The following is a 23,918-nucleotide window of genomic DNA, read 5'->3' as shown; positions in this document are numbered from 1 at the left end:
ATATTCTCCAGTTTATCTCCCAGAATGACCTTTCTATAGGTTACACAATATTTGACTGACCAAATGATCTTCAAATGGGGAAAATAAGATATCCATGTAAACTAGACTCAAAAGGGAACAACTTATATGAAGGAGACTTTATGATAAAACACTTACAACAGCTTCGAAATGGGCATGCAAAAGAACTCCTAAAAGCTGTCCGAGAGAGAATGTTTGATATTCTTTTAAAGAAACGTGTAAATGAAGATAAGTTCGTGTGTGATGGCTGGAGATGCTTATGGAAGAGATAAGGGAGATGATAAGGCTGGAGTTGAGAGTTGAGTGTGGTTTTCTCCTACCCAAAATATCTATAAAATATTATCTCAAAATATTCTATCCAATAATATCTATAAAAATCAGCTCAATATATTTTCCAAATGTGGAGTAGACTTGGAAGAGTAAGGTGGCTAAAATATTTCTATGTGTATTTTAAATCTCTATTCTTAAGATATTTTCCAAATGTGTATTTTGCTTAGGTGTCATGATCTCACACCTTGATTTCCTTCACAATTCCATCTAATGGTTTCTCTTTGTGCCAAGTATCTAATACTATTCATTATGTGTGGTTAAGATCTTGCCAAGTGTCCAAATAAAATATCGCTATCCTAATTTAGACATTTCACACTATGATTTTGAAAACACTGCGCTCAGTACATTTACCGAGGTTACTATTCACTCCAAAAATAAACGTAATAAACTTAGTACTGAAAAATTCTAAATATTCAATTAAGCCTAGTGGTGTAGACTATAATGTATTCTGACACTTTTAACTATCTCAAATAATTAAAATTGCATTTCTGGCACCATAGTGAGTGATAACACTAACTATGTTGACAGGCTAAAATTTATGCGATTAGTCGATTCGTGTAAACTTACAGAGTTTTCACGAGGTTCCTAAAGTCAATAGAAATTCCTTAATTGAATTTCTAGCGGGCTGTTACAAATACTCACAGTCATCACAGTGTCTTCTCACATGGTAGCCTCTTCCTCTGCCTTGGTGGTGGTGTCCTCTTCCAAATTGGTCTCCATGATCATATGGCCCTTCCTCACCTTGATCATACTCGTCCTCATGGCCATCATCATGTCTTGGCTCTTCATATCTCATATCTTGATGTCTCTCTCTTATACTCGAACTTCTATTGCGGTTACCATCTTGGATCCATCTTTCCACCGTAATACGGTCATTCTCAATACGACCACCTCTTCCCATTTCAACTCTTGGTGGCTCATGCATAGAATCGGTGACACTTGTCTCTACACCATCAACAAAAGCATCTTGCTTTTGTCCATTACTCTTATGGCGTTGCCCTTGATCCTCTACAAGTCTCATCTCTAATATTTCTATGCTCTCATGTGTTTCTCTCCTCATGGTATCCATGGCTCTCATATTTTCCTAACTCTCTCGACTAGTGGCATTCAAGGTCATCCTTAGTTCAGCCATTGTAGTGTTAACCTCACTAATAATGTCTATAACTTTGGAAGTATGCCCCTCGAGCATCTCTATACGTTCCCGGTTGGAACTCTTATTCCCTTCGGCTCCTAGATTGCTCCTAAACATGACGCTTGCGAACTATCAACTTGAACAACTTGCAAACTGACGTGCAAATGAAATTTTCTATTTGGTGAAACTTGGGCAACAACTTGGATTCTCTTGGATGGTAGAATAAGCCTCAAGAGTCCAATCTTGAGTTGTCTATCTTTGTGGGTGGGCAACCCCTCTTGCACAAGCTCAAGGGTCCAGTTACGGGTCCAACTACTGGTCCTCCATCTTCAAGGGTGGCATACCCCTTCAAGTAACACTACTCCGACCACCTCCTCAACCCCTGAATTTCAATAAACAAATTCACAACCAACAAGAAAAATAAACAATATCGAAGTCCTCAGTGGACCTTCGAATCAAATTCATAAGGGATTGAGTTAACGCGCCATTTACCTCTTGGAGAAGTGAAAACTTCTAAAAAATACAAAACAAAAATTCTCTCAATGAAAGCACCAATTTAGTGTTGGGAACCGTCAAGTCCCCAAACGCTAAGTTGTCCTTGCTTTGGTTCTCCTTGGGTTAACTGAATGCCTAAGCCCTCTTGCTTGGTTATTGCTCAACAATGGCAATGATGGTAATTTTGGTAAGGTGAGGCTAAATGTTTAGAATTGGTTTGATGTATGGGAATGATGGAAAATGATGAAGGAAGTGACAGAACTCCAATGCATGTGATGGGGCGCACAACAATAGTGAGGCACAATAGGGTTGGTGCCACTTTGGTGTTTTCCTAGGGTTGGGAGTATGAAATGGCTCTTAGGGTTGGTGACGTGTAGGATGAGATCCAAAAATGTAGGAAGTGTTTTTGGGTTTATGGGAATTTGGCTAGGGTAAGAAGAGATAGGATCTTTAGGATTTAAGTGGGTTTAAGTAGATCTTAAGATTTAGGAATTGGAAGCTAGGGTTAGGGTTTCCTAAAATGTAGGAAATCTTTATGGAGGCTAGGGTTTTTAGGCTAGGCTTGTGGGGAAAGTAGATTTAGGTTAGATCTAGGGTTTTTTGGCTTTATGGAAGTGGTATGATATGGACTTGGGTCTTATAGAGGCTAAATATGTGTTTGGTAAGTGAGTAAGTGTATGGAAAGGATATGAAATTATAGATCTTGGCTATGGCATGTGAGAATTATAGAGCTATTGAAATGAGAATGTGTTGGGCATGATTGATGATTGGGAGATGAGAATTATGTAAGAAAAATGATGAACATGATGGAAATATGATGAGCACGCATGAAAACTCAACTCCAATTCAAGAATTACACCAAGATGAAAGAATACCTCATATATTGATAAATTGAAGTACACATATTTAATTATTTTAATTAATTGCAAGGTGATGATCCCCTCTTTGGGATTCACGAATTTCACTCAAAAATTTCAAGTGCAAAGGCACCGAAATATGATCTCCTAAACAAATAATCTCCCTCTAGGATAAATGCTAAAAGATGTAAATGAAATAACTAAGGTTCTATTTATAGAGCTTACAAATTGAAAATCTCCAAAAGGTCCCTAGCAAAATAAATAATTAAACAAAACAAATAAATAAAATAATAAATGGATAAATGGCCCTATGGCCGTGACATGCATGGCCCATGGTGGGTTAGGGTAGTGCATGACCCACGATTGGGCTAGTCTTGGTATGGTCTGATGGCTAGCTGCATGGCATGGTGCCATGTTGGTCTGGTGGTGGGCATGACATGGCGCTGTGCGTGGCCTGTTGATGGTGGTATGGCATGGTGCCAAGCCTAGGTCTGATGGTGGGCACAAGGTGGTATTGTGCTGCTGTTGTGAGACCTAGTCAAATGGCTTGGATGGTGGTCCTGCATGGCCCGAACTAGTGACCTGGGCGATGGGCATGCATGGCCCAAGCTGATGGTTTGGGTGCTGGGATTGCAAGGCGATGGCTGGAACTGTGCATTGGATGGCGTGCCTGTAAGGGCTTGACACTAATCTTTATGCGTGGTGCTAGAGTGCCCAGGCGCATGAACAAGGGAATGTGCATGCTTGCACCCAGGGATTGCGTGCGGCCAATAGCCTCTATGGGCGCTTGCTGCGTGTCCTGATTTGAGCCAAGGCATGCCTGCAGGCTAGCCATGTGACTATCTTGACCCTCCAAGAGCTGTGTTGAGGTGTGGTCCCGGGCAATCCTCCTAGGGGTTGTGATAGTTTGCCACATGTTGCACTTTCTCTGAAATATAGACTAAGAAGGACACATGATTACGCGAACACTCTCGATAGAGATAGACACATGTTCCCAACGACCCAAAATCCCAACCGCCATTCATGTGTTTCCGATGGGGAGTTTTATCACCCAAACCAAGGCCAAATAATCAAGCAGAAAAATGGAGAGAAAGAGAGAGTTGTGCGGAGTACAGAAGAGAAATCCCATTAAGCGCAGCAGGAAAAAGCTACTTAAGAAATTAGTAGACTATCTCATATCAGATTCTTACATGTTTGCTCCTCTCATCTCTTCCCCACCTAAGATGTTTCGTTCTTCTCCTCCTCCAAGTAATCAAGTTTTTTCCTTTTTCGATCAGAAATTTGGGCTTTAATGTGTTTACTGGTGGGTTTTATTAGATCATATTCTTTGATGGATTGGAATTTCTACTTCTCTTGGGCACCAAAGTAAGAGAACCCATCAGAGAAACCAAGAAGAAGAAGTTGTTCAAGAATATTGGGGAATATTTGAAGTCTGATTCTTACATGTATGCTCCCTTGCTTCAATCAACTAGTCCTCTCCCAACAGGTACTTTTCGTATTCCTCTTCACATAATTCCTCTCTATGATATGCCACTACAACTCTATGAATTCTATTGGGTACTCGCGGATAATAGTGAAAATAAAGCAAGGGCTAGGATAATTCGAGGAGCCTAAAACATCCAAGATTTTCGCTGATTTCATGGAAAGCCATGCTCATACTGTTTAATAATTATGAAAACTCTATCCTCCCATTTAATCAATTACCCTTACCAAAAACAAGAAAGACTCGAACATGGATTCTTTCCCATTGACTGGACTTTTCATAAAGAGCAGGATGAATAGGGAAGAGGAACGACTCTTTTGATCTGGAGATATGCGTAGGTAAAGAGCAGCGGGACCAGCAATGACTAGGGGTGGAAATCGACCCATTCAACGAGATTTTTGGGTAAAACTGGTACCGACCGATGAGAGGAAAAATGGTGGAGCAACCGACTCTAACCGGTCAATGGGGAGGATAAAAAGTGGCCGTATCAACTCCGGTGGTTCACGGTCGATTCTCGATTTTTCCTAGCGGCAATGTTCGCCTGAGAGAGTAGAGAGAGAGGTTGAGAAATAGAGCAGCGTAACGGGGAATAAGAAGGGAAGGTAGAAGACAACGTATTATTGAAACAACGCCATTTGGTTTAATACTGTTCTACTTATTTTTTTTAGTACCTTATAAATAAAACGACGTCGTTTAATTTGTATTTAAAACACAAATAAAAGAATAAAACGATGCCGTTTCACTTAAATTTAAGTGGAACGAGTCGTTTCAGATTGGTATAATTTTTAAAAAATTATATATTATTGCATCGGCATGTTCAGCAATTTGAGCTTGTCTCAAACCGTGACTGAACCGACGACAATCGATTTGTTAAAACGTTATCGCTCGCCGACCGGTTCTTTGTCAGTTTCGGCCGGTTTCAACCTCCGGCAGCCGGTTTGTGTCAATTACGACCAGTTCCACGATTTTTTGTACACCTCTAGCAATGACATGAACAATCAGACCAAGCAAGCTACCAAGCCAACTAACCAAAACATTAAAAAAATAAAATAAAATGTTATAAACCCAGTATAAATATTACGCAAAAAGCAGTTCCGAATGAAAGGGAATTTTCAAATTCCTTGCCTGTTTGTAAGGATTAGAAACCCTATTCATAACACAGTAAAATATTGCTGTTTTCTTTAGGGGGTAGAGAGAAGGAGAATCGCATTAGACCCTTCAACTATCAAATAGTCCAGCAGACAACTAAAAAGGACCGCACCACGCCGAAAGTGATAGACATAATGGAATTTGGGCTTAAAAGAGCTCCTAAACATCTGACAACGGTGTATTTTGATGTCGCCAATGGATCTGAACGCGGACTAAGTTTGATTCTTGTTTTAAGTTGGGCCCGAAACTATGTTCTGTTATGGACTGAATGCTTGTGGGCTTCCATCCATCTGTTAGCTCCAGGAAGTCAATGTTGCATTCTTTTTGTTAAAAAAATTTATTCTTCTTCTTCGTTTTTTATTTTATTTTTATTTTTTAGCCCGGTTTAGATAGGAAAAATATTTTATCTTATTTTATCATTATAATTTTTTTAAATTTTTACACAAAATATAATACTTTTTCAAATATCAAAATAATAATAATATTAAAAAATAATATTTTAATAATATTTTATTCAATTTTTATCTAATATTATCTCATCTTCTCTCACTATTCAAACTGTATCTTAGAATTTAAAAATTTTACATGTATAAAATATTTGATAAGAGTGTTATAATGATAAAAAGATTTCATAAAAATAAATTCATAATTTGACAGACTTTCATACGATACATTATATTTATTTTACATTAATAAAATTAGCTTTCCAGTTTAACGTAGTACATCATGCAACTTTAGCCTGTAAGATCTCTTTTTAAAGTGTTTTTCTTTATTTTATTATATTATAGGATCTTCTTTGTATGTGAAAAGTGTGACGATGGCAGTTTCAATGAGAGGAAAGTCTCCATGCATGGTAGACAATGAACCAAGAGATCAGTCATCAAATGTAGTGGCGAAGGATCAAAGCTCCCAAAGCTTTGTACACGAAACAAGCATTTTGGAAGAACAAACTTTTGGGCACAGAGAGACGGCGACGAAGCACATGGTTAACCAAAAACTGCCGCACAACATCAGTTTCAGGTCCTTACTTTGCCTATGACAAGCTCCAGCTTGTCTGTTCCTCGCTCATTATTTGATTCCTTCGATAGAAAATGTTGTTCATCACCCTTTCTTTGTTTCCAAACGAGGCATTGAATCAATAAAAAATCAATATTTATTATCTTTTACTTATCTGACAGTTTTTTGATGCCACGTTAAACACTATCTGTGACAAGTCTTTTTGGCATTAACTGGTTTTTTGGCGTCACAGGAAAGGGGATGCTCAACTCACAGGCACAGCCAAGGAAACTCGTGGTGGATTGAGAAAGTAGTACATCAAGGTGCACTAACGAACTGTTTCTTGTACTTATAAGATGTGTATGTCATGTTTACGATATTTATTGGTTCTATTTTTACTGTAAATGGGATAGTGAGGCTGTTGGTAAAACCTAGGCTGTTATATTTTCCACCAGTTTGCATTATTATGAATAGTCAACTATTACAATGCTTTCATTTTTTCGAACTTGGGTAAGCTGTCTTGATGTCAAGTTTTAACTTGAAGACTGAAGTCAAGTTTTAACTTGAAGGCTGATGCAATGTCTGACTGTCGCTTTCCTAATTCATCTGAATCAAGGTGCTGAAATGGATTTCAGAAGGGAAGATAATGGCTGCGGTCGACGGTTATAGTCATTTTGAAATGTGTTGTGAAAATATCATTAACCTTTTGGTAATTGACTACTGTGAGGTCAGTTCCAGAACTGAACTTCCGAGCTAGGTACAGATATATTTTTGGGAGATCATTTGAATGATGACTTAACGATGAGATGTCATTCGTAGGGGCGGCAGCAGCTGCAGCCAGCAGGTCTTTTCGAAGATGGAATCCGTTTCTTTCGTACTAAAATGAACTTTAGAATGATTAGACAGAACATCAAAATGACATGAATCTGGGGCTTATTTTCTCTCGATTGACCTACTGAAGTGAGGGATCGAAGTGTAATGATTGCGTGCTCGCTGAATAATCTGTGTCACTACCATGTGAAATGGTTTGGCAGGAAGTTGGAACTGAGCTTGAAACGTTAAGAATGGCTAGAGACTTTTGAGAGAGTGTACTCTGCCAAACATTTGTGGTGAGGAGCTTGTGTTTTCATCCTGTTTTTGCTGTACTTCTATTTTTAAAGATACCAACACAATTTTATAACGATTTCACATCACATGTTATAAAATAAACATATTTTTATAAAGTGATATTAGTTTTATAAGGTATTTTACAAAAACATTGTTGTGGAAATTATTGTAAAAAGTTATGCGTGTTTATTATTTTTCATTTTTAAATGGGTGGGGGTACGTTCTTCTAGCTAGGCCCTGTTTTTGTTACGTCATTTCGTGTACCTTCTAGTTCTGTTGTCGTCTTTGTTTTGTTCTTCCGGGAGTTCTGAACCAGAACAACAGCCATTTTCTTTGAGTCGTGCCCTTGGTACGGGAAGCTCGTGCCTGGTCTCTTCATTGAAAGTACCTGGGAAATATTGAAGTCTGCTGTCGAAATCAGCTGAGATGGACATTCATTTCGGTTCTCCAATGATGTCCCACTCTTATGTTGCCCAGCACTGACATGAGGCTGGATTTCTCATTCATCCAAATTCAGAATCCGAGGCGAATCCAGTGAAGTTGAGGTGATTTCATGGAGCTAGAGCTTCATTTCACAATACAATTATTCATCTCTCTAAGTCATTTCCCGCTAAGAAGTACAATTAATATTCATCCCTATACAATCCTCCGACAATTCTGAGTATGTCGATTAGATTATCGTTTCCCGTTCAAATAAAATTTGTCAGTGTATGATTTTATCATTATAATTTTTTTAAATTTTTATATAAAATATATATATAATAAATAATTTAATTTTTTTAATTTTTAAATAATAATAATATTAAAAAATAATATTTTATTAAGATTATTATTTTCCGTTAAAATAAATGGATACTGCTAGCATACCTGCTAGTATATTTAAAATTTTTTTAACCTCCTTAATTATTAAAAAAGAAAGAAAAATACGTAATTTCATTAATAATAACTTATTTAACTATTAAGTAAAAAATAAATAATTAAAATAATCAAGCCGTAGTTCCACTAGTATTTTTTAAAATAAATATGAATCATCTTCTTCGCCATCACCCATTAATGAAATGGGAGAAAAGTTTTGGAAAAAATAAAAAAGGAGATCAAAAGTTTTGGGTTTTTATTTTTTCTTTTTGGAACTTGTTCTCCAAGCTAGGGGATCCTGTCTGTCGAGCAGAACTTAAATCGGATGGGTTTCATGTGAGCCAAAAAAAAATAAAAAATCATATTCCATGAGAAAGGGTGGTGGCAAAAAAGGGGAAAATATTGAAATAAAAATGTTTTGATCAAAGAATTAAGTTCATATATATATATATATATATATATCCAAACTCGATCCTTCGCTTTACAGAAGATAATCATGTTACCAAACAAACCTTTCAACGTTTTTCTTCTTGTTTTTTCATTCTGGGTAATGAACAAATTTGAAGCTCAATCGATCAGTACTGAATGCTAATACAACAAAAACCGATAAGCACCATGTCCATTGCTTTTGGAGTACGTTTTCAATTTTTTTTCTAACAATTTCGTACAGATTGGTTGTTAATAGTCTTTTCGCCGCTATAAATTGACCGCAAAAGGTCATTTTTCTTGTAGTGACAAGACTTTGTAAAAAAATGAATTTTATTTTAAAAATTTTAAAAACTAATTTTTATTAGTAATATTCATTTTTTTTATAAAAGATATATATAAAATTTCATAAATGAAATTTACAGTCTTGAGTATATATACAAGCAGTACTACACAATTATTTTAAAAAAATAAATACAAAACACACATAAAAAAAATTAATTATTAATTGATAAACTATACTCATTTTTACAATAATTATACATCACTTATATACTTCACTACTATACTTATTATTACTATCTATTTAGAATTTATTTTATTTTATTTTTAATTTTTTTAAACAAGCAAACTTTTGATACCAAGTAGATCATAGGCTGTAGGCTAGGCTAGTTAGTACCTTTCCCTCCATGTGGTATGCTCGTGATCACTTTATGAAATTGAGGCACCTGATCACGTAGCATCTTATCAGCCGCTCGTCTATTTATTTTGCCATTAAATGCTAGCTAATTATGTAGGGTCCAAAGAAGACCCCAAAAAATGATCACAACATGCATGTTTTGCATTCCGAGTCCTATGTGTGTGGGTATTTTGTTAGAATTTGGAACTGATGAGGTGAAACATCCTGTATAGATAAATTAATTAGGGGGGAGAAAGAGTGAGTCCAAAATAGGTATTTGTGTAAGAAAAACATAGATTTTGTACTCAATTTTAAAGATAATTGGGGTATTTGATCGAATTATTTGATCTGAAGGCTAGCTGCTGTAATAATGATAAGTTCAGTTTGTAGCATCGATCTAGTCCCCTAGTGAATGGAATCAAAGACATGACCGACCCTTAATGATGAGCCCCTCGCTCTTTTTCTCGCACCAGTACTTCATGCATGCAGTCTTTGTGCGGCATTAAGTAAAAATGGCTCGCATTGAAACAAAACCTCTTGTGGCTTTTTACATGCTAATTAATCACCGTAGCTACCCATTTTGAACCCCCCCTCTCTCTCTCTCTCTCTCAACACACGTATGAGATTTTTCCTTGTGATTGAGGTAGGGTCTCCTTTTTTCCTTTATAAACATCCACCTTGACCCCCTTAATCAGGCAATCAACACCTCTCTCTCTCTCTCTCAGAATTATGAGAAGGTGTTCTCCCTGGAGAAGAGGCGGGGCCATGCGCATGAGGACCAGAAGGAAGAAAAAGTTGAGGCTTTCTTTTGTTGAAAGCAGTAAGCTGACGACTGTCAAATCATCCGTTCAGAGAAAGCTCAAGCAGCTGCAAAGGATCATTCCGGGTTGTCTTGAAATGGATATGGAAAACTTGTTTCCAAGGGTTGCAAATTACATTCTCTTACTAGAAGAAAAGGTGAATGTTCTTAAGAATCTGTCCACTTTATATGGGGTCTAAGGAGAATATATAGAACAAGCTGTACTAGTACTCCAAGATCATCCTCAACTCAAAGCTGCAGGTTCCATTTGCGGAATTAGAAATGTATTAATTTCCATCATGCAGCTATATTTCTATAACTTCATGTGCCAATAAATTAGTAGTAGTGACTGTACGTATTTTACGTCGTTGCATACGTGAATAAATGCAACTACGAGTACTAGTACTGGTATCATTACTTCATGTAGTACTATTGGGTACGTATTAAGAATCTTATTTTTATATATAGCAAGCACCTGCATGCATATATCTCTAAGTACATTACTCTCTTTTGTTTTCTCTTTTAACTGCATATATATTGATCGATCTGCAGCTTTAATATGGTTCAAGTATTAGAAAATTAGGTCAATATTTCATGTTTCATCTTTTAAGTCGTCCTTTTATTTATTTATTTGATACAATTGCCAATTTGCCATTAATAGAGCTTTTGAGCCCTAGCTAGTTTAAGAACCATTGTCTGCTACTTTCTTTCTCTTGGCCGTATCTAGTTTTTTGCAAACCAGATCAGGAGGTACTATAAGTAATTTAGAGGGTAAAACTAAAACCAATTGCATGGATTAATGTTCGTCTCTGTATGGACCTTGCATATAATTATGCACATGATAACATTTTCTGACGTTTCTTTTAGAGAAATGATATTTACAGTCGTGTTTGTGCAAGCGGCGTGTTGTCACTTTAAAAAAAGTGAATTAATATGAGACCCACATAAAAAAAATTATTTTTATAACTTTTTTTTATTCTGCATCTAGCAATTCCGTTCTTTTATTGTTTCCGTATCTTAGTCTCAACTAATATTTATAGATTGAGCAATGCTACATACAGTCACTTTTACGTACTCTCTGCGCACTCCACTGATATGATTGGCTGGATTAATTTTTTTTTAATATCCAACCAATTATATTACTAGAGTGCACAAAAGAGTGCATAAAAATTACTGAAGTATATAAAAAAATATACAAAAATAACTGCAGATAAAATTTTTGTAATAGATTTATATGTGTCAGGTAATTTGTAAAATACGAAAAAGTTTCTTAAATCTCTCACATCATTTGATGGGCGCTGCAACGAAAGTGTCTGTTTGTTTCCTTGTTTTTGTCATTATCTTTACAAAGACCAGAGCAATTTAGATGCTAGGTGCATGCATGCACGGGACTAAAAAACCCTTTTCCCCATGCGGTACTCATATCATTTCAGGCCATTATAACCAGGCCGGCTAAGACAACGGCTCTCACACACACATGTATGAAAAATTCTAATCATGATTCTTTTTCATTATTTATTTTAATTTTTAATTTTTTAATCTTTTTTCTTAATAAATATGTACGTTATGTATGAATAATAAGAAAAAGAACTCAATTAATTTAATAATTTTTTTTTCTTTTTTGTCTTATCTTCTATGATTTTTCATCTTCGTGAAAATAAGAAGAATAAAAAATAAAACAGGTATGTTGTGTGGTTTTGTCAGCTGGATAGCAAAACCCACATAATATTTCTTTAGGTTTCTAGATCTAATTAAAAGATAACAATGACCATTGAAATAGATAAGATCGATACTCTCAATTTAAGAATCTATTTATATAAAATCAATAAAAACAACTCAAACATATCCAAACAATGGGATAACACAACACAAAGTGCCAAACTCCCTTCTGGCCGGCTGGCCATATGTTTCGGAATGACTCTTGAATTTTTTTTTTTGATACATGGGGGAGGGTGATTCGATCCTTGGTTCTCTCATGAGAAATCAAGATGTTGCCAATTGATCTAAAGGATCAATTGATCCTTGATTACTAATTAATAAAACCGAGAAATGATTTATACAAATGTAGTGTATGTAAGGTTTGCTCACTCTCAAAATTAGACAAATTTGTAATCCATCAGAATAATCTCATTTTTTTAATGATGTTGAGTCACGTTGTTTTTTTAACAGGAGGGCTCGAAACTTGTATGCTATAAGACTGTATCCTTTATTAATACTCATAAAAAATTCACTAGAATGAGAGATGACGCGACTATGCGCACATTATCCTTTATTTAATGTTTTTGTATACGTGCCATTTCCTGCATGCGTACGTTGGATCAATATAGGAACCTCATATGGTTTATAAGGCTTGGAATGCAAGCCCTTGATTTAAGAGCATTCCCATCCGGTTCCCCAAAGCTCTATATTCCCCATAATTTAGGGTTTATTTTGGGGTTTTGGTCAAAATATCCCCCACATCCGGATCCCTATTTTAAGGAAAAGGTTTAGGGAATAAACAGTAAGTCCCCATATTTGGGGACTCACTATTCATTCCCTAAATCATTTTTATTAATATTTTATTCTAATATATAAAATAAATAATTTTTCAATCATCTACACTTTCTTTTATACTCATATTTATTATAGTTTTAAATAATAATGTTAAAAATAATTTAATTAATTACGAAAAAATAAAAAAATTAATTTTAAAAATATTATTATATTCACAAAAAAATAATTTAAATTTTTGTTTAAAATATTCACTAGATTAATAGTTCAAAAAATAAGAAAAAGTATTGAGTAGTTAAATTTGTAAATAGACGTGAAAGAAAAAAGTAATAAAAAAAGAATAGAAAAATATTATTTAATAGAATAGAGATAGGGATGGGGAATGAGATGTAGGAAGTTTTTGAAAGATGAATAAAATTTAGGGAAAATTTTGAGAAAATGTGATTTTGAGTTAAATTATAGGGATGGGGATGAGAAATGGGATGAGAATGCTCTAAGGGCATAATATGTGACTGCTTAGGAAAAAAATAATCACTAGATCAAATGTATCATGCATATATAATATCAAATATTTTGAAAATCAAAAGAAACCTAATTAGTAATTAATTATGCAATGGACTAAATCTAGCTGTAAAGATTGTACGATAATAAACAAGCTATATAATTAGTTCTCATGGCTAATGATGTCTTATTATAATGGACTTGACCCTGATACTTCTGTGACTCGATATATATATCATGTCTAGCTATTCAGGGTACAGTACTTCAAATTATCCACTTCCACCATGGACAGGATCAGTTAATTCTTTATAATTAATTATCATATATGCATGCATCTCGATCGACAAGCTAGGAAGCCTGATCATTATCATTTTAACGTGAAATTCAAGTGTTTAAAATAAAAATCCTCATCAACATGGTTGGAATAATCAGTACTTGTGAAAACAAAGTTCTCTCTTTATCGCGACATTCTCCTTAATTGACCTCAACCGTCTGGAATTGCGAGCCGAAAATCACCGTTTAAATCTTTGACTGACATCTCATCCTCATTGATAAATGATCTCCCTAGCTTATTAATTTCCCGGTCTTCTATATAATTTTCGTGACTCAAGACTGCAAGTTGGGGCTAGCCAATCAAATGCTCTATCAAAGGGTCGGTTGCTTTGTTTGACAAAGAGGGCTACTGTAGTCTACTTTGGACATGCGAAAGTGATGCAAACCTGTCCGGCATCAGAAAGGATGTGTTTTTGGGATTGCCCAAATCATTAAAAGCATGTAGGGCTGTAAACCTTTGTTAGGACACGGGGGGGGTCCCATCCACGTGTGCACATGCGTGTGTTACCGTGTGTGGTTGAATGCACAAACACCTCCAGTTAATGGCAAAGGCGCGCACTCAATTTTATGCATGCGAGTTCTTCAATCTCTGATATAAAATTTGGAAAATACTAGTTTCTACTTGCCTCTGCAGACCGCGCGGGTTCACTCCTAGTACTCCTTCAGGAGGGGGGAGATCAGAGAAGAAACCAAACTTCTAACAATTTTGATGGTCAACAAATCTCCATTTTATTTGAAGAGACATATTTATATTGGCTAATATTATATATATATATTATATACCCCTTGATAAATATAAAATTGGTCATGGATATGCATGCTACGTGCCTGGAGACGTGGACTTATAATGATTATAAAGTCATAAAATCCATGTTGCACATGTTGTACTGCAGCATGCTGACAGCGCGCGAGTCAATTAACGTAAGGATAGCCGTAAATTACGGGGGCAGAAAGCTCTCTACCTCACTAATTTGCTTCGACGGGACGTACGGTTTGGACCTTTTCCTTCCAACTGTGTCGTCAGCTCCTGGCCTTAGCAGGCCCCTCCCCTATTTCTTATTATTAAGTCTTTTCGTATGTTATTTTCTTAATTTGTTATGTATATTATTCATTTCTGACTTCTGTTATAATTCTCTCACAAATTTAGTTAGAAACTACAGTTTTTGAATCAGCTGTTCACATAGCTTTCGGTGAAAGTGTATAAGGAAACGTATATTTTATTTTAGTACATTCTTTTTAAAATTTTTCGTGATCAATGACCCTAGCTAATAAATTTTGCCAAATGCTGGTTTGAAACGCAAAACCTGCATGGCTGATTAGGGTAACACATAGGAGATAAAGAGAAGGGGGGGATCATTGGGAACGAGATTTCGGTCGTTGACAAGGAGGTCCCACAGTCCACCTGATAGACCAAAGCCACAAATTAAGGCTAGCGCTACGACCCATTCAATGAAAAAGCCAAGTTTTATGCTTTAGGATTTTTCTTCATATGGAAACCATTCGGCAACGCATTAGCCTTAACATGTTTTCTGGATCTGGTCAATTCCCCGGCCTCCCTTTTCAATCTCATCTGCATCAATGACGAAATTAACACACTTAAAACCACAAACCCTAATTTATCATTCAAGAGGCTTGCGAATTTGTTTTTTAAACAGCCAGCCAGCCTGATCGATCGTTAGTAATTACGAAGTGGGTGCAAGTCAAAACCCAACACAGGTAACAAAATATATAAATATCATTTCCTTGTGGAAAAGGGAATGCGTACAGCATATATACTTACTTTCCCCACTCCATTAATTAAGGCGATCAACTTTCTGCAACATCGATCGTACTAGATTATGCCCATATAAATAATAAAGACACAAAGTTGTTCAGTTCGGTGAAGAGACATGATGAAGGAAATTAAATCAATATTGAATATATTACATGATATGGATAATATCTATATATTATTATAAGTTTGAGTATGCAAGAATTTTTAAAGCATTCGGTTTTTTTTTTTTTTTTACTTGCAGTTTATTTGTACAACAGTATATTTATGAGAAAATTTCCACGACTCGTTCGTGTAGTCTCCGATCCATCCCAATTTACACATGTATAGGGGCCACAGGCAGAGTCATGACTTTTGACTGTATATTTACCACAAGCTACAAATGTTAGGTTTGCATTACATTATGGGGACCTTTATTCTTTACATGACTTGGCGTGTGGGCCACTGACACCATGTGCCTGCATGTGCTGTGTCTTTCTCCCAGAGGCCCACCACTTTCTCTTCCTTGAGAACATAAATTGGGGTTCGTCACGTTCTTCTCTTTCTTATTCTCTCTCTTTTTGATTCTGATACACTTCCTTGTATCCACAGAACTGCATCACTAGAAATGCATCACTCTGTAAGCTGTCTTTCGTATACCTGGAGTTTCTCTCGATCTTCTGACGGCCCAACAGAACGTAAGTTTAGTTTACGGTTTTTGTTGCTTGTTATTCATTACCATTTTATCTCAATGAAACCCTAGCAGTACTCTATATATATTTGCCAGTATCTCCTTCTCAGAAACGTATTACTTTCTTTCATTCTACCTAGCTAGGATGCGCAATCCTAGCTTAATCAAAGAAGAATTCCTTAAAAGATGGATAATTGCTCTTCGAAGATGCACTTCTTTAAAGAAAAACATGAACATCTTGGAGAGAAACAAGGTCGTAAAGTTGTCCGCAGACCTAGCCATGGCTTCTGCTAGAAATGGGACAACGTCGTGGAGCCGTGCCCTCATTGCCAATGCTACAAGAGACAATGATAACAGAATCCTGGCTGAGCAAATCTTGGGCCCGGAGTCTGAAATTTTGGTAAAGAGAGTTTCAACTATGCCATTCAAGACTTGCAACAGGCGGAAGATTAGAAGCAAGAGGATCTTGAAAAGAAGCTGCAGCAGTGCAATCCGTAGAGTAAGAAAAACTGTGCCTCGTAAGGTTCTTGCCAACTGTATTGCAAAGAGATTAATTCAGAAGAGAACACATATTCTCAAGAGTCTTGTCCCCGGAGGAGAATTTATGGATGAGACAACTTTGATGGAAGAAACCCTAGATTATATCGCATATCTGCGAGTTCAGGTTGATGTAATGCGATCATGTACGTATTGCTAGTTCTTCCGAGCTAATTATATATGGTATAAACAAGCTGTAATTTACTTCGTTATATATGTTTATGTGTTTCTTTTTTTTTTTTCCTTTTTCAATTTTGCAAGAGTACTCTATATATATGTGTGTGTGTGTGTGAAGGAAAACAGAAGGTGGTAGGCAGTACAGGCGATCATGTACAGATGAATATATCGCTATGTGAGCGATTGATTCAAAGCTTTTGTTTCCTGCCCCTCTTCCCTCCATGTACGTCAAGGCTGACCTGCTTCACTATGTTTGCATTCATCTCTCAATATCTCATGATGCGTACGTACGTAGCTCTTACTGAAAAGCCAATATTCAACTTTTGTTCCTTTTATTTCATGTAAATTGCTTCATTTTGTTCGCACAAGATTTTCTGCAAAATTGTCGCCTTTTCTCCAATGTGATTACAAAGAAGCCAAAAAAATAACGATATCGTTTCTGCAAATATAATCTAAAACTTGTGATGCGAATCAACTATCGCCTGCTCAGATTTGTTTATTTAAAAGTATTTATATACTATGGTTATACATTTCTTATAAGATTATATGTAAATAACGTATGCAATTAAACCGCGTATTACATGAACAGAGAAGTGTACGTGAGGCAAATGGGGGATTTAGGGTGGGCCGAAAGGAATTTCGTGAGCTAATTTGTGATTGAAATTCAATTAATGTACGTTCAGAAAAAAGAAACATACAATTAATCAATCATGTATATATGCATTTTTTTTATACAGAATCATGTGCTATTCTACTAGATCATCTGCCAGTTTTTGGCCAGAAATCGATCAGATACGTACGTATGATCTGATTTCATCCAAAAGATTTTCGTTCTTTTTTTTTTTTTCACGAAAGGTAATTGCATGCATGGTGTCTGACATCCACGAACAAGAACGCCAGATCAATCGACTGCGCGCACGCCCATGCGCGCGCACCTACCTACACAAATAATTCAGTATATATTGCATGATTATGACGGTAGATCGATCAGCTAGCTAGGCCGGGCGCCAAGAAAACATATATAACATTATTATTATTATTGATATTATTATTGTTATTATTTGATGGTATTGTATCTTAAATTTTCATTCCCTAGATTGATGTCAGATGTCCATATAAGAGGATTGAGAATGCAGTAGTACGAGTAGTCTCGATTTCCCCGTTAATTAGTCTGAACTCAATGCCTGAAATTCTTTCAACGAATTATAAGTTGGATTCAAAAGGTTGAATTAATTATTTAAGTGTCATAAAATCCTCAAAAGCAAGCAATTTGAGCGCATGCTTTTTGACTTGAGCATGCATGAAATGCAAATTAAGAGTAGTACTGATTATGATCAGTCTATTGGCCGGGTTGGTGGGCACCATGCGATCCAACGACGTCAACGGCACGTACGTAATTAAGCACATGGGTCGAACGGGATTAATGGGTTCAAAAGTGGCAAAAAATGGATAAATATAGGGAAGAGAGGGACAGGAAAAAAAAAAAAAAGTGAAAATGGCAATGGGGTGGGTGACACTTGGCAACTTGGAAGGGAGGTGAGGCCATGCATGCGGTCTATGCCCCATCATCTCTTTCACCGGATTGAGTTGGACAACAACAACTTCTATATATATACGAATTAGGTGGGTATATAACCTTATAGAATTGATGAAATAAAATGAGAAAATGAGCAAATTAAAATATATCATTTATTGCCTAGAATCATGACTACATAATTAATAAAGGAGTGATCAATTAGGTGCATGCTGACGATTATAAATAATAAATAATTATTATATATACAAACTAATTATCATAATATTATTTATAATTATCCATAAATAAGATTTTTTTTTTTTTTAGTAATGTGACATACAGTACAGTCACTTTTCCATACTTTCTATCTATTCTACTAATATAATTGATTAGATCAAATTTTTTAACATACAATTAATTATATCACTCAAATACACAAAAAAAATTCGTAAAAATCACTTCATATCAAAATTTTTGTTTAAACAAACCGCTTAGGTGCATTAAAGTTGTCTCTCTTTCTGTAACGAAATGATTAGGCCTCCTGGAATTGCGGTAGCCTTGTATTCTAATTTGGGCCCAAGTCATTGAAATTGAAGCTCGAGCGGCCCAATGTAGTCGGTGTCTTTTGAAAATCCAACCAAACATACACCACATATATTATTATTCGCAATAATAATATGGGTTAGACAGACCTAGGGGCAAAATTTTAAATTAAAAAATTGGAGCTAGAATCAGTCGGAATCAGATTGATTGGCTCAGTTTTAAATTCATCCGGTCTAAAATTGGTTTCTGCATTTTAAAAATCGATTAAATTCGATTTGGAATCGGTTCTTGGCTTTTCAATAACAGATGTGACTAGTTTATAACATATATTTATATAAATTAATTTTTAATATTATATAAAGTATTTTATATATGTATATAAATTTTATATTATAATTTATAACATAAAAATTTTAACCTTAAAGATATATAATTTTTATGTATAATATATATAATTACATTGAAAATTTAATAAAATCGAAAAATCAGACCGAACTTGACCAGAATCTGTAAAATTGGAAGTCCGGATTTATAAGGATAATCGATCCAGGATCAGTTATTGAAAATGTAAAAATGGTGTACACCAGTTTGGTCTCAAAATTTATATAAAATCGAATCAAACTGAATCGATTACACCCCTAATTAGACCAATTAGATGATCCACTTGGTATTACTACTACTTATTGGCCCAGAGTTCAGATGGGTTACCTCTCAATTTTAGGACCAGGTCCAGGTCAATTTTACGCCCAGGTTTGACCTTCCTGCATGGTTAATTTCATCAACTGATAATGGAGATAACTAAGGTAAGGGTAGATATTGAAGCCTTGATGATGGGTCTTTGTAACTCTTTTGCTATATCTGTAAAGTGATATAATTATAATATTATTATGGTGAACAAGAGGAGAGCTGGATCGAGCCAGCTACATACCAAAGGTTATATATAAGGCGGGGGCATGATCAACTTAATTTCACGTCTTGAGAATGGGGAAGAAATTGGTGATCATCATGATCAGCAGCGTAGATGAGACTAACTGAAGATAAAATCATCATTTGTCTCAAAAGGTTATACTGACAGAAAAAAGTAGATCTAATAAATTATTTATATTCTATTCTTAACAATTTAATCAGTTACTGATCGTCAAAACTTTGTGTCGTCAAGTGGCATCTCTCTCTGATCATCATTCCCTTTGAGAAGTAAATTGTACTACATTTTAAACGGTAGCTTCATAATCTTATCTAACAAAATAAATTATAATCCAGCTGATCAGGCACGTTCTTATATCTTCGGACCACCTTATAGTCTATAGCATTGCCAGTAGAGGCATTAATTCGATCACTATATAATTACTCATGTATGTTTGTCGCACACCATAATTACTTTGTTATATATAGATTAAAACACTTCCTATCTCTACATTAAAAAAGAAAAAAGAAAAGAAAAACAGTGCATCGACCCTAGACTAGTATTTAGTGGTCCTGCATGCTGATCATCATCATGACCAATACCATGATCACGATTTTGAAATACCAATTAAATAGTGTTCAAGATAATAAACTATTTATCTGTCACATGAGTCTAATGAGCACAACTTTAACCAAAATTTCCAGAGATCCACAGATTTTCACCAACAACAAAAAAGGCTAAACAATGAAAAGCTACCCAACAAACGTTCAATACCCTATTTATTAAGAAAAAGCTAATCTTTGTCGAGATTATATAACAAGTTAATCAAGAAGATGCTGCTCTAATTCTTCACCTCAATGATACATGTCGGCTTCCTTTTCATCAATGTACACATCAATCATACATGTCTGCTTCCTTTTTATCAATGTTGGTCCCAAGTGCATGCCTGTTCATGATGCCGCTAGCTCTTCCTTTTGATCTAGTGATCTGTTTTGGTTAAGGCGGCCTTAAGGCCGGTGTTGATAATGTGCTGGTGGCCCCGGACAGCTCTAGCTAGTAATCCGACCATTTCATTCATGTCTAGATCAGATTTTTCGTAGTTAGCCTGAACTCATGGTTTTCATTTAAAGCTTAAAAAGGATAGGGCCTCCGTCACCAATTTTATAATATTTACTCCCACGAGGAACGATACTCGTGTAGTGGTTTGCATGTGTTCTCTCCCAACACTGAATCTTTAGGGGACTCGATCTCTAATCAAATTCTATTTCCAACTGTAATATGCCACCTCTACATTAATATCATTTTTGAGAAAAGTTTTGGGTACACATGGGAGCAGAGGCCTTAATTTATGACCTCAATTCAATACATGATGTAAGATCACTAAATGACTTGATGATGATCTCTCATCATATGGGTCAATGTCCAACCGACGGTCCCATCTGAATTAGGCATACCATGCATACTAACCACTATTTATATGGGTGCTCAGAACCCACATTATAGCATTCATAAGATGGTGATTTAGAGTTATATATACATATATAATTTGAAGCCTAGAAGCATTTGCTCATTGACTAAGATCCATCTCTAAGATAATTATAGCTCCTAGCTAATTCCATGGATACAAATTTCAATCCAACACCCTCGGATGCACATCCCGAGAGCATGGATTTTCTGTCACTTGCTTGGTGCAACTTTGCAGTTCAAGCCCTCCAACCGGAGCTAGAAGACAGATCAGTCATTATCCTTGATAATTCAATCAAGCAAATTGAGAGCTATGCCCGAGCTCCTATCATGGTAAGTAGAATTGCTAGCTACCCTATTAAAATATTCTCCGGATCGAAAAAGGAAATAAAATGGAATTTAGTTATTGGAATTAAACCTATATCTTAGATCCACTTCTTGCACCAAGAGAAGTTGAAGCTAAGATATATAGATGTCTTATTTTTATTATTATTACGTTTTAACTTGTAGAAGATAGACAAGAGCGTTAAGATGGATGATGCAGATTTCAAGTCTCTACCACCATGGAATTCCAATGATGTGAAGGTAACAACATCTGCAACTTATTCACTTTTAATCACTCACGTGATGATCAGAAAACGATAGAGATGTTCAGGACTCTTAAATGTTTCTGCAGTCATGGATATGGATGCAGCAAGCAATGCACCCTGAATTGAACTACAACGGCTATTTTCAAAAGAAATGGGTGCGTTTTTTTTTGCTTTGCTTTTTTCACCTTGACGTATATGCTTTTGCATTTGTCTACGAAAAAAAATATAATTGTAATAAACTACAGCATTTCATGCAGTTGCCATGGAAAATAGTTCCATTCAAGAATGTCTCGATCAGGAAATGGTTGAAAGAAATTAAAGCAAGGCGCAAAGAAGAAGGGAGGCTACAGAGAGCTGAAGTGCATGCAGCAATATCAGTGGCGGGCGTGGCAGCAGCACTTGCCGCCATTGCGGAGGAAAACTCTAAGAAGGAGGGGCCAAGCACAGGGAAGGAAGCCGCCGTGGCCTCTGCGGCTGCTTTGGTTGCTGCCCAGTGTGCGAAAGTGGCAGAAGCAATGGGGGCAAAGAGGGAACAGCTCAGCAGCGTGATAGCTTCAGCCGTGAGTGGTACAAATGCAAGCGACATCTTGACGCTCACAGCTTCAGCTGCAACATGTAAAACACTCTAAACTACGTTATATTTCATACTAAATATTATCATTTTTCAGTCATAGTAATGTGTTATATTTCAATTGATTTTATAGATCGACCTTTTAAATAGAAAAAACCATTTAAAATATGATACTTGAAACAGTACAATTGAGGATGATAAAATGTAAAGGAAGATTAGCAATTATCTTAGAAAAGCATGTATCTGGCCTTCGCCAAGAAGTTTTACCTTATTCTAGCAGTGGCAGTTATCTTTGTCTGATTGATTAAGTGTTGATGAACTTGTTGAAGCATTAAAAGGAGCTGCTACACTCGAAGCAAGATCAGAATGCAAGAAAAGATTAAATGGGAGCGCACCTGTGCTGCCCATTGCGGAGAAGAATGATTTGGACTTCAACTATGAAAAGTATAGGGCACTCCTCGCAAAGGGTGCAGAGCTCAGTGTGGAAACACCAGAAGGTACGTTCAAATATAAAGTCATTCCTATTAAGTAGTAGCACAGATGCTACACAATGACACCTCGTCCTTTTGGTGTTTCAACGAAATCATTTTTGTTTTATCTCAAATTTACTCGTTTTATGTGAATAATTATGTTTACAGGGAAGTACTCGATGAAAACAGTGTCAGTCATCCTCAACAGCCAGGCCAAGGTCTCACTCACATTATAATATTTCACTTGCATCTGCTCTGCTTATACTGTTCTATATGTACTAATGTAAATTTGTTGCAAAAATCAGTGGCACAGTCACAATTGTGCGTCTTTTTGTCATTATTTCTTTATTTTTTTTTTCAATTTTCCATGCTAGGTTTCACTTTCATTTATTCATTGTTTTTTCTGAGCCACTACCTGTTGGTTAGCCCCAGCCTTAATCTGAACTGTTACTTCTTGTTTCAACTTTACAGGTTATTCTGAAAACAAGGAGGCACAATCTCTGGAAAAGTAAAAAAGAAAGTATGTCTCTCTTTTTCACTTTCCGCTTTCTGATTTGTTTAATAGGAAATGAGAAACAACTCTTATATAAACAGCAAAAGGGAAAAAAAAACCATACTAATAAATTAAGAAATGGTTTAAGGTATTGTGCTGGACCTGCATGCTGAGCTGTATGAAGATTCAGAAACCGAGGAAAGCAGTACATGTTATCTCATTGTGTTAACAACGAGCAGGGGGACATTCAAGCTAGACATGGCGGAGGATTATCAGCGTTACAAGACTTGGGCTACGGCCATCAATCATATGCTGATGCTCTCTACTTCATTCACAAAATATGAGCTTCAATTTTACAAAAATTAATGTTACTCTGTCTTTGACATGTTGTTACTTAATAATTTGTGTAATTATTATGACTACAGAAAATTCTGCCCATGAATTTTCAGTTCAATACACACATGAAATTAGCCCTTTTGCTAAAACAAAAGACTGAAGTACAAAAACAGGGGAATTTTGGCTGGGGGGAGATCACAAACAAGCTGAAGTGGGTTCAAGCAAT

At 35.9% G+C, this 23,918-nt stretch overlaps 3 protein-coding genes across 6 annotated transcripts; all 3 read left to right on the top strand.

Annotated features, from left to right (window-relative positions):
- Positions 1-3,914: 3,914 nt before the first annotated feature.
- Positions 3,915-6,774, top strand: LOC122318732. The gene is given in 4 exon segments (XM_043136315.1): positions 3,915-4,125; positions 4,205-4,318; positions 6,253-6,484; positions 6,714-6,774. Coding segments are annotated over 4 exon segments (618 nt in total).
- A 9,170-nt stretch (positions 6,775-15,944) lies between these two features.
- LOC122319103 (transcription factor IBH1-like 1) lies at positions 15,945-16,866 on the top strand. 2 transcript variants are annotated; one of them, XM_043137006.1, is made up of 2 exons: positions 15,945-16,098; positions 16,232-16,866. In XM_043137006.1, exons 1-2 carry the CDS (start codon positions 16,029-16,031, stop codon positions 16,786-16,788), a joined length of 627 nt encoding a protein of 208 aa, XP_042992940.1. In that variant the 5' UTR covers positions 15,945-16,028; the 3' UTR covers positions 16,789-16,866. The 2 variants fall into 2 exon arrangements, with proteins under 2 accessions (XP_042992940.1, XP_042992941.1); XM_043137007.1 differs by having other exon boundaries at positions 15,969-16,098; positions 16,236-16,866.
- Positions 16,867-21,289: 4,423 nt separating this feature from the next.
- Positions 21,290-23,798, top strand: LOC122274139 (VAN3-binding protein). Of its 3 annotated transcripts, none has more exons than XM_043083109.1 (8): positions 21,290-21,565; positions 21,746-21,817; positions 21,909-21,977; positions 22,068-22,437; positions 22,723-22,890; positions 23,032-23,081; positions 23,335-23,383; positions 23,505-23,798. In XM_043083109.1, the coding sequence occupies exons 1-8, from the start codon at positions 21,386-21,388 to the stop codon at positions 23,720-23,722; spliced, it is 1,176 nt and encodes a 391-aa protein (XP_042939043.1). In that variant the 5' UTR covers positions 21,290-21,385; the 3' UTR covers positions 23,723-23,798. The 3 variants fall into 3 exon arrangements, with proteins under 3 accessions (XP_042939043.1, XP_042939044.1, XP_042939042.1); XM_043083110.1 differs by having other exon boundaries at positions 21,743-21,817; positions 22,080-22,437; XM_043083108.1 differs by having other exon boundaries at positions 21,743-21,817.
- Positions 23,799-23,918: the final 120 nt, after the last annotated feature.

This window comes from Carya illinoinensis, chromosome 8 (genome assembly GCF_018687715.1).
Source record: "Carya illinoinensis cultivar Pawnee chromosome 8, C.illinoinensisPawnee_v1, whole genome shotgun sequence".
In the NCBI taxonomy this organism is placed as follows: domain Eukaryota; kingdom Viridiplantae; phylum Streptophyta; class Magnoliopsida; order Fagales; family Juglandaceae; genus Carya; species Carya illinoinensis.
This window is presented reverse-complemented; position numbering and strand designations above follow the sequence as displayed.

Coding starts and splice junctions, on each gene's coding strand:
- LOC122319103 (XM_043137006.1), top strand. CDS start 16,029: ATGCATCACTCTGTAAGCTGTCTTTCGTATACCTGGAGTTTCTCTCGA. Junction 16,099..16,231: donor TTCTGACGGCCCAACAGAAC/GTAAGTTTAGTT, acceptor CATTCTACCTAG/CTAGGATGCGCAATCCTAGC.
- LOC122274139 (XM_043083108.1), top strand. CDS start 21,386: ATGGATACAAATTTCAATCCAACACCCTCGGATGCACATCCCGAGAGC. Junction 21,818..21,908: donor GGAATTCCAATGATGTGAAG/GTAACAACATCT, acceptor ATGTTTCTGCAG/TCATGGATATGGATGCAGCA. Junction 21,978..22,067: donor GCTATTTTCAAAAGAAATGG/GTGCGTTTTTTT, acceptor AATAAACTACAG/CATTTCATGCAGTTGCCATG.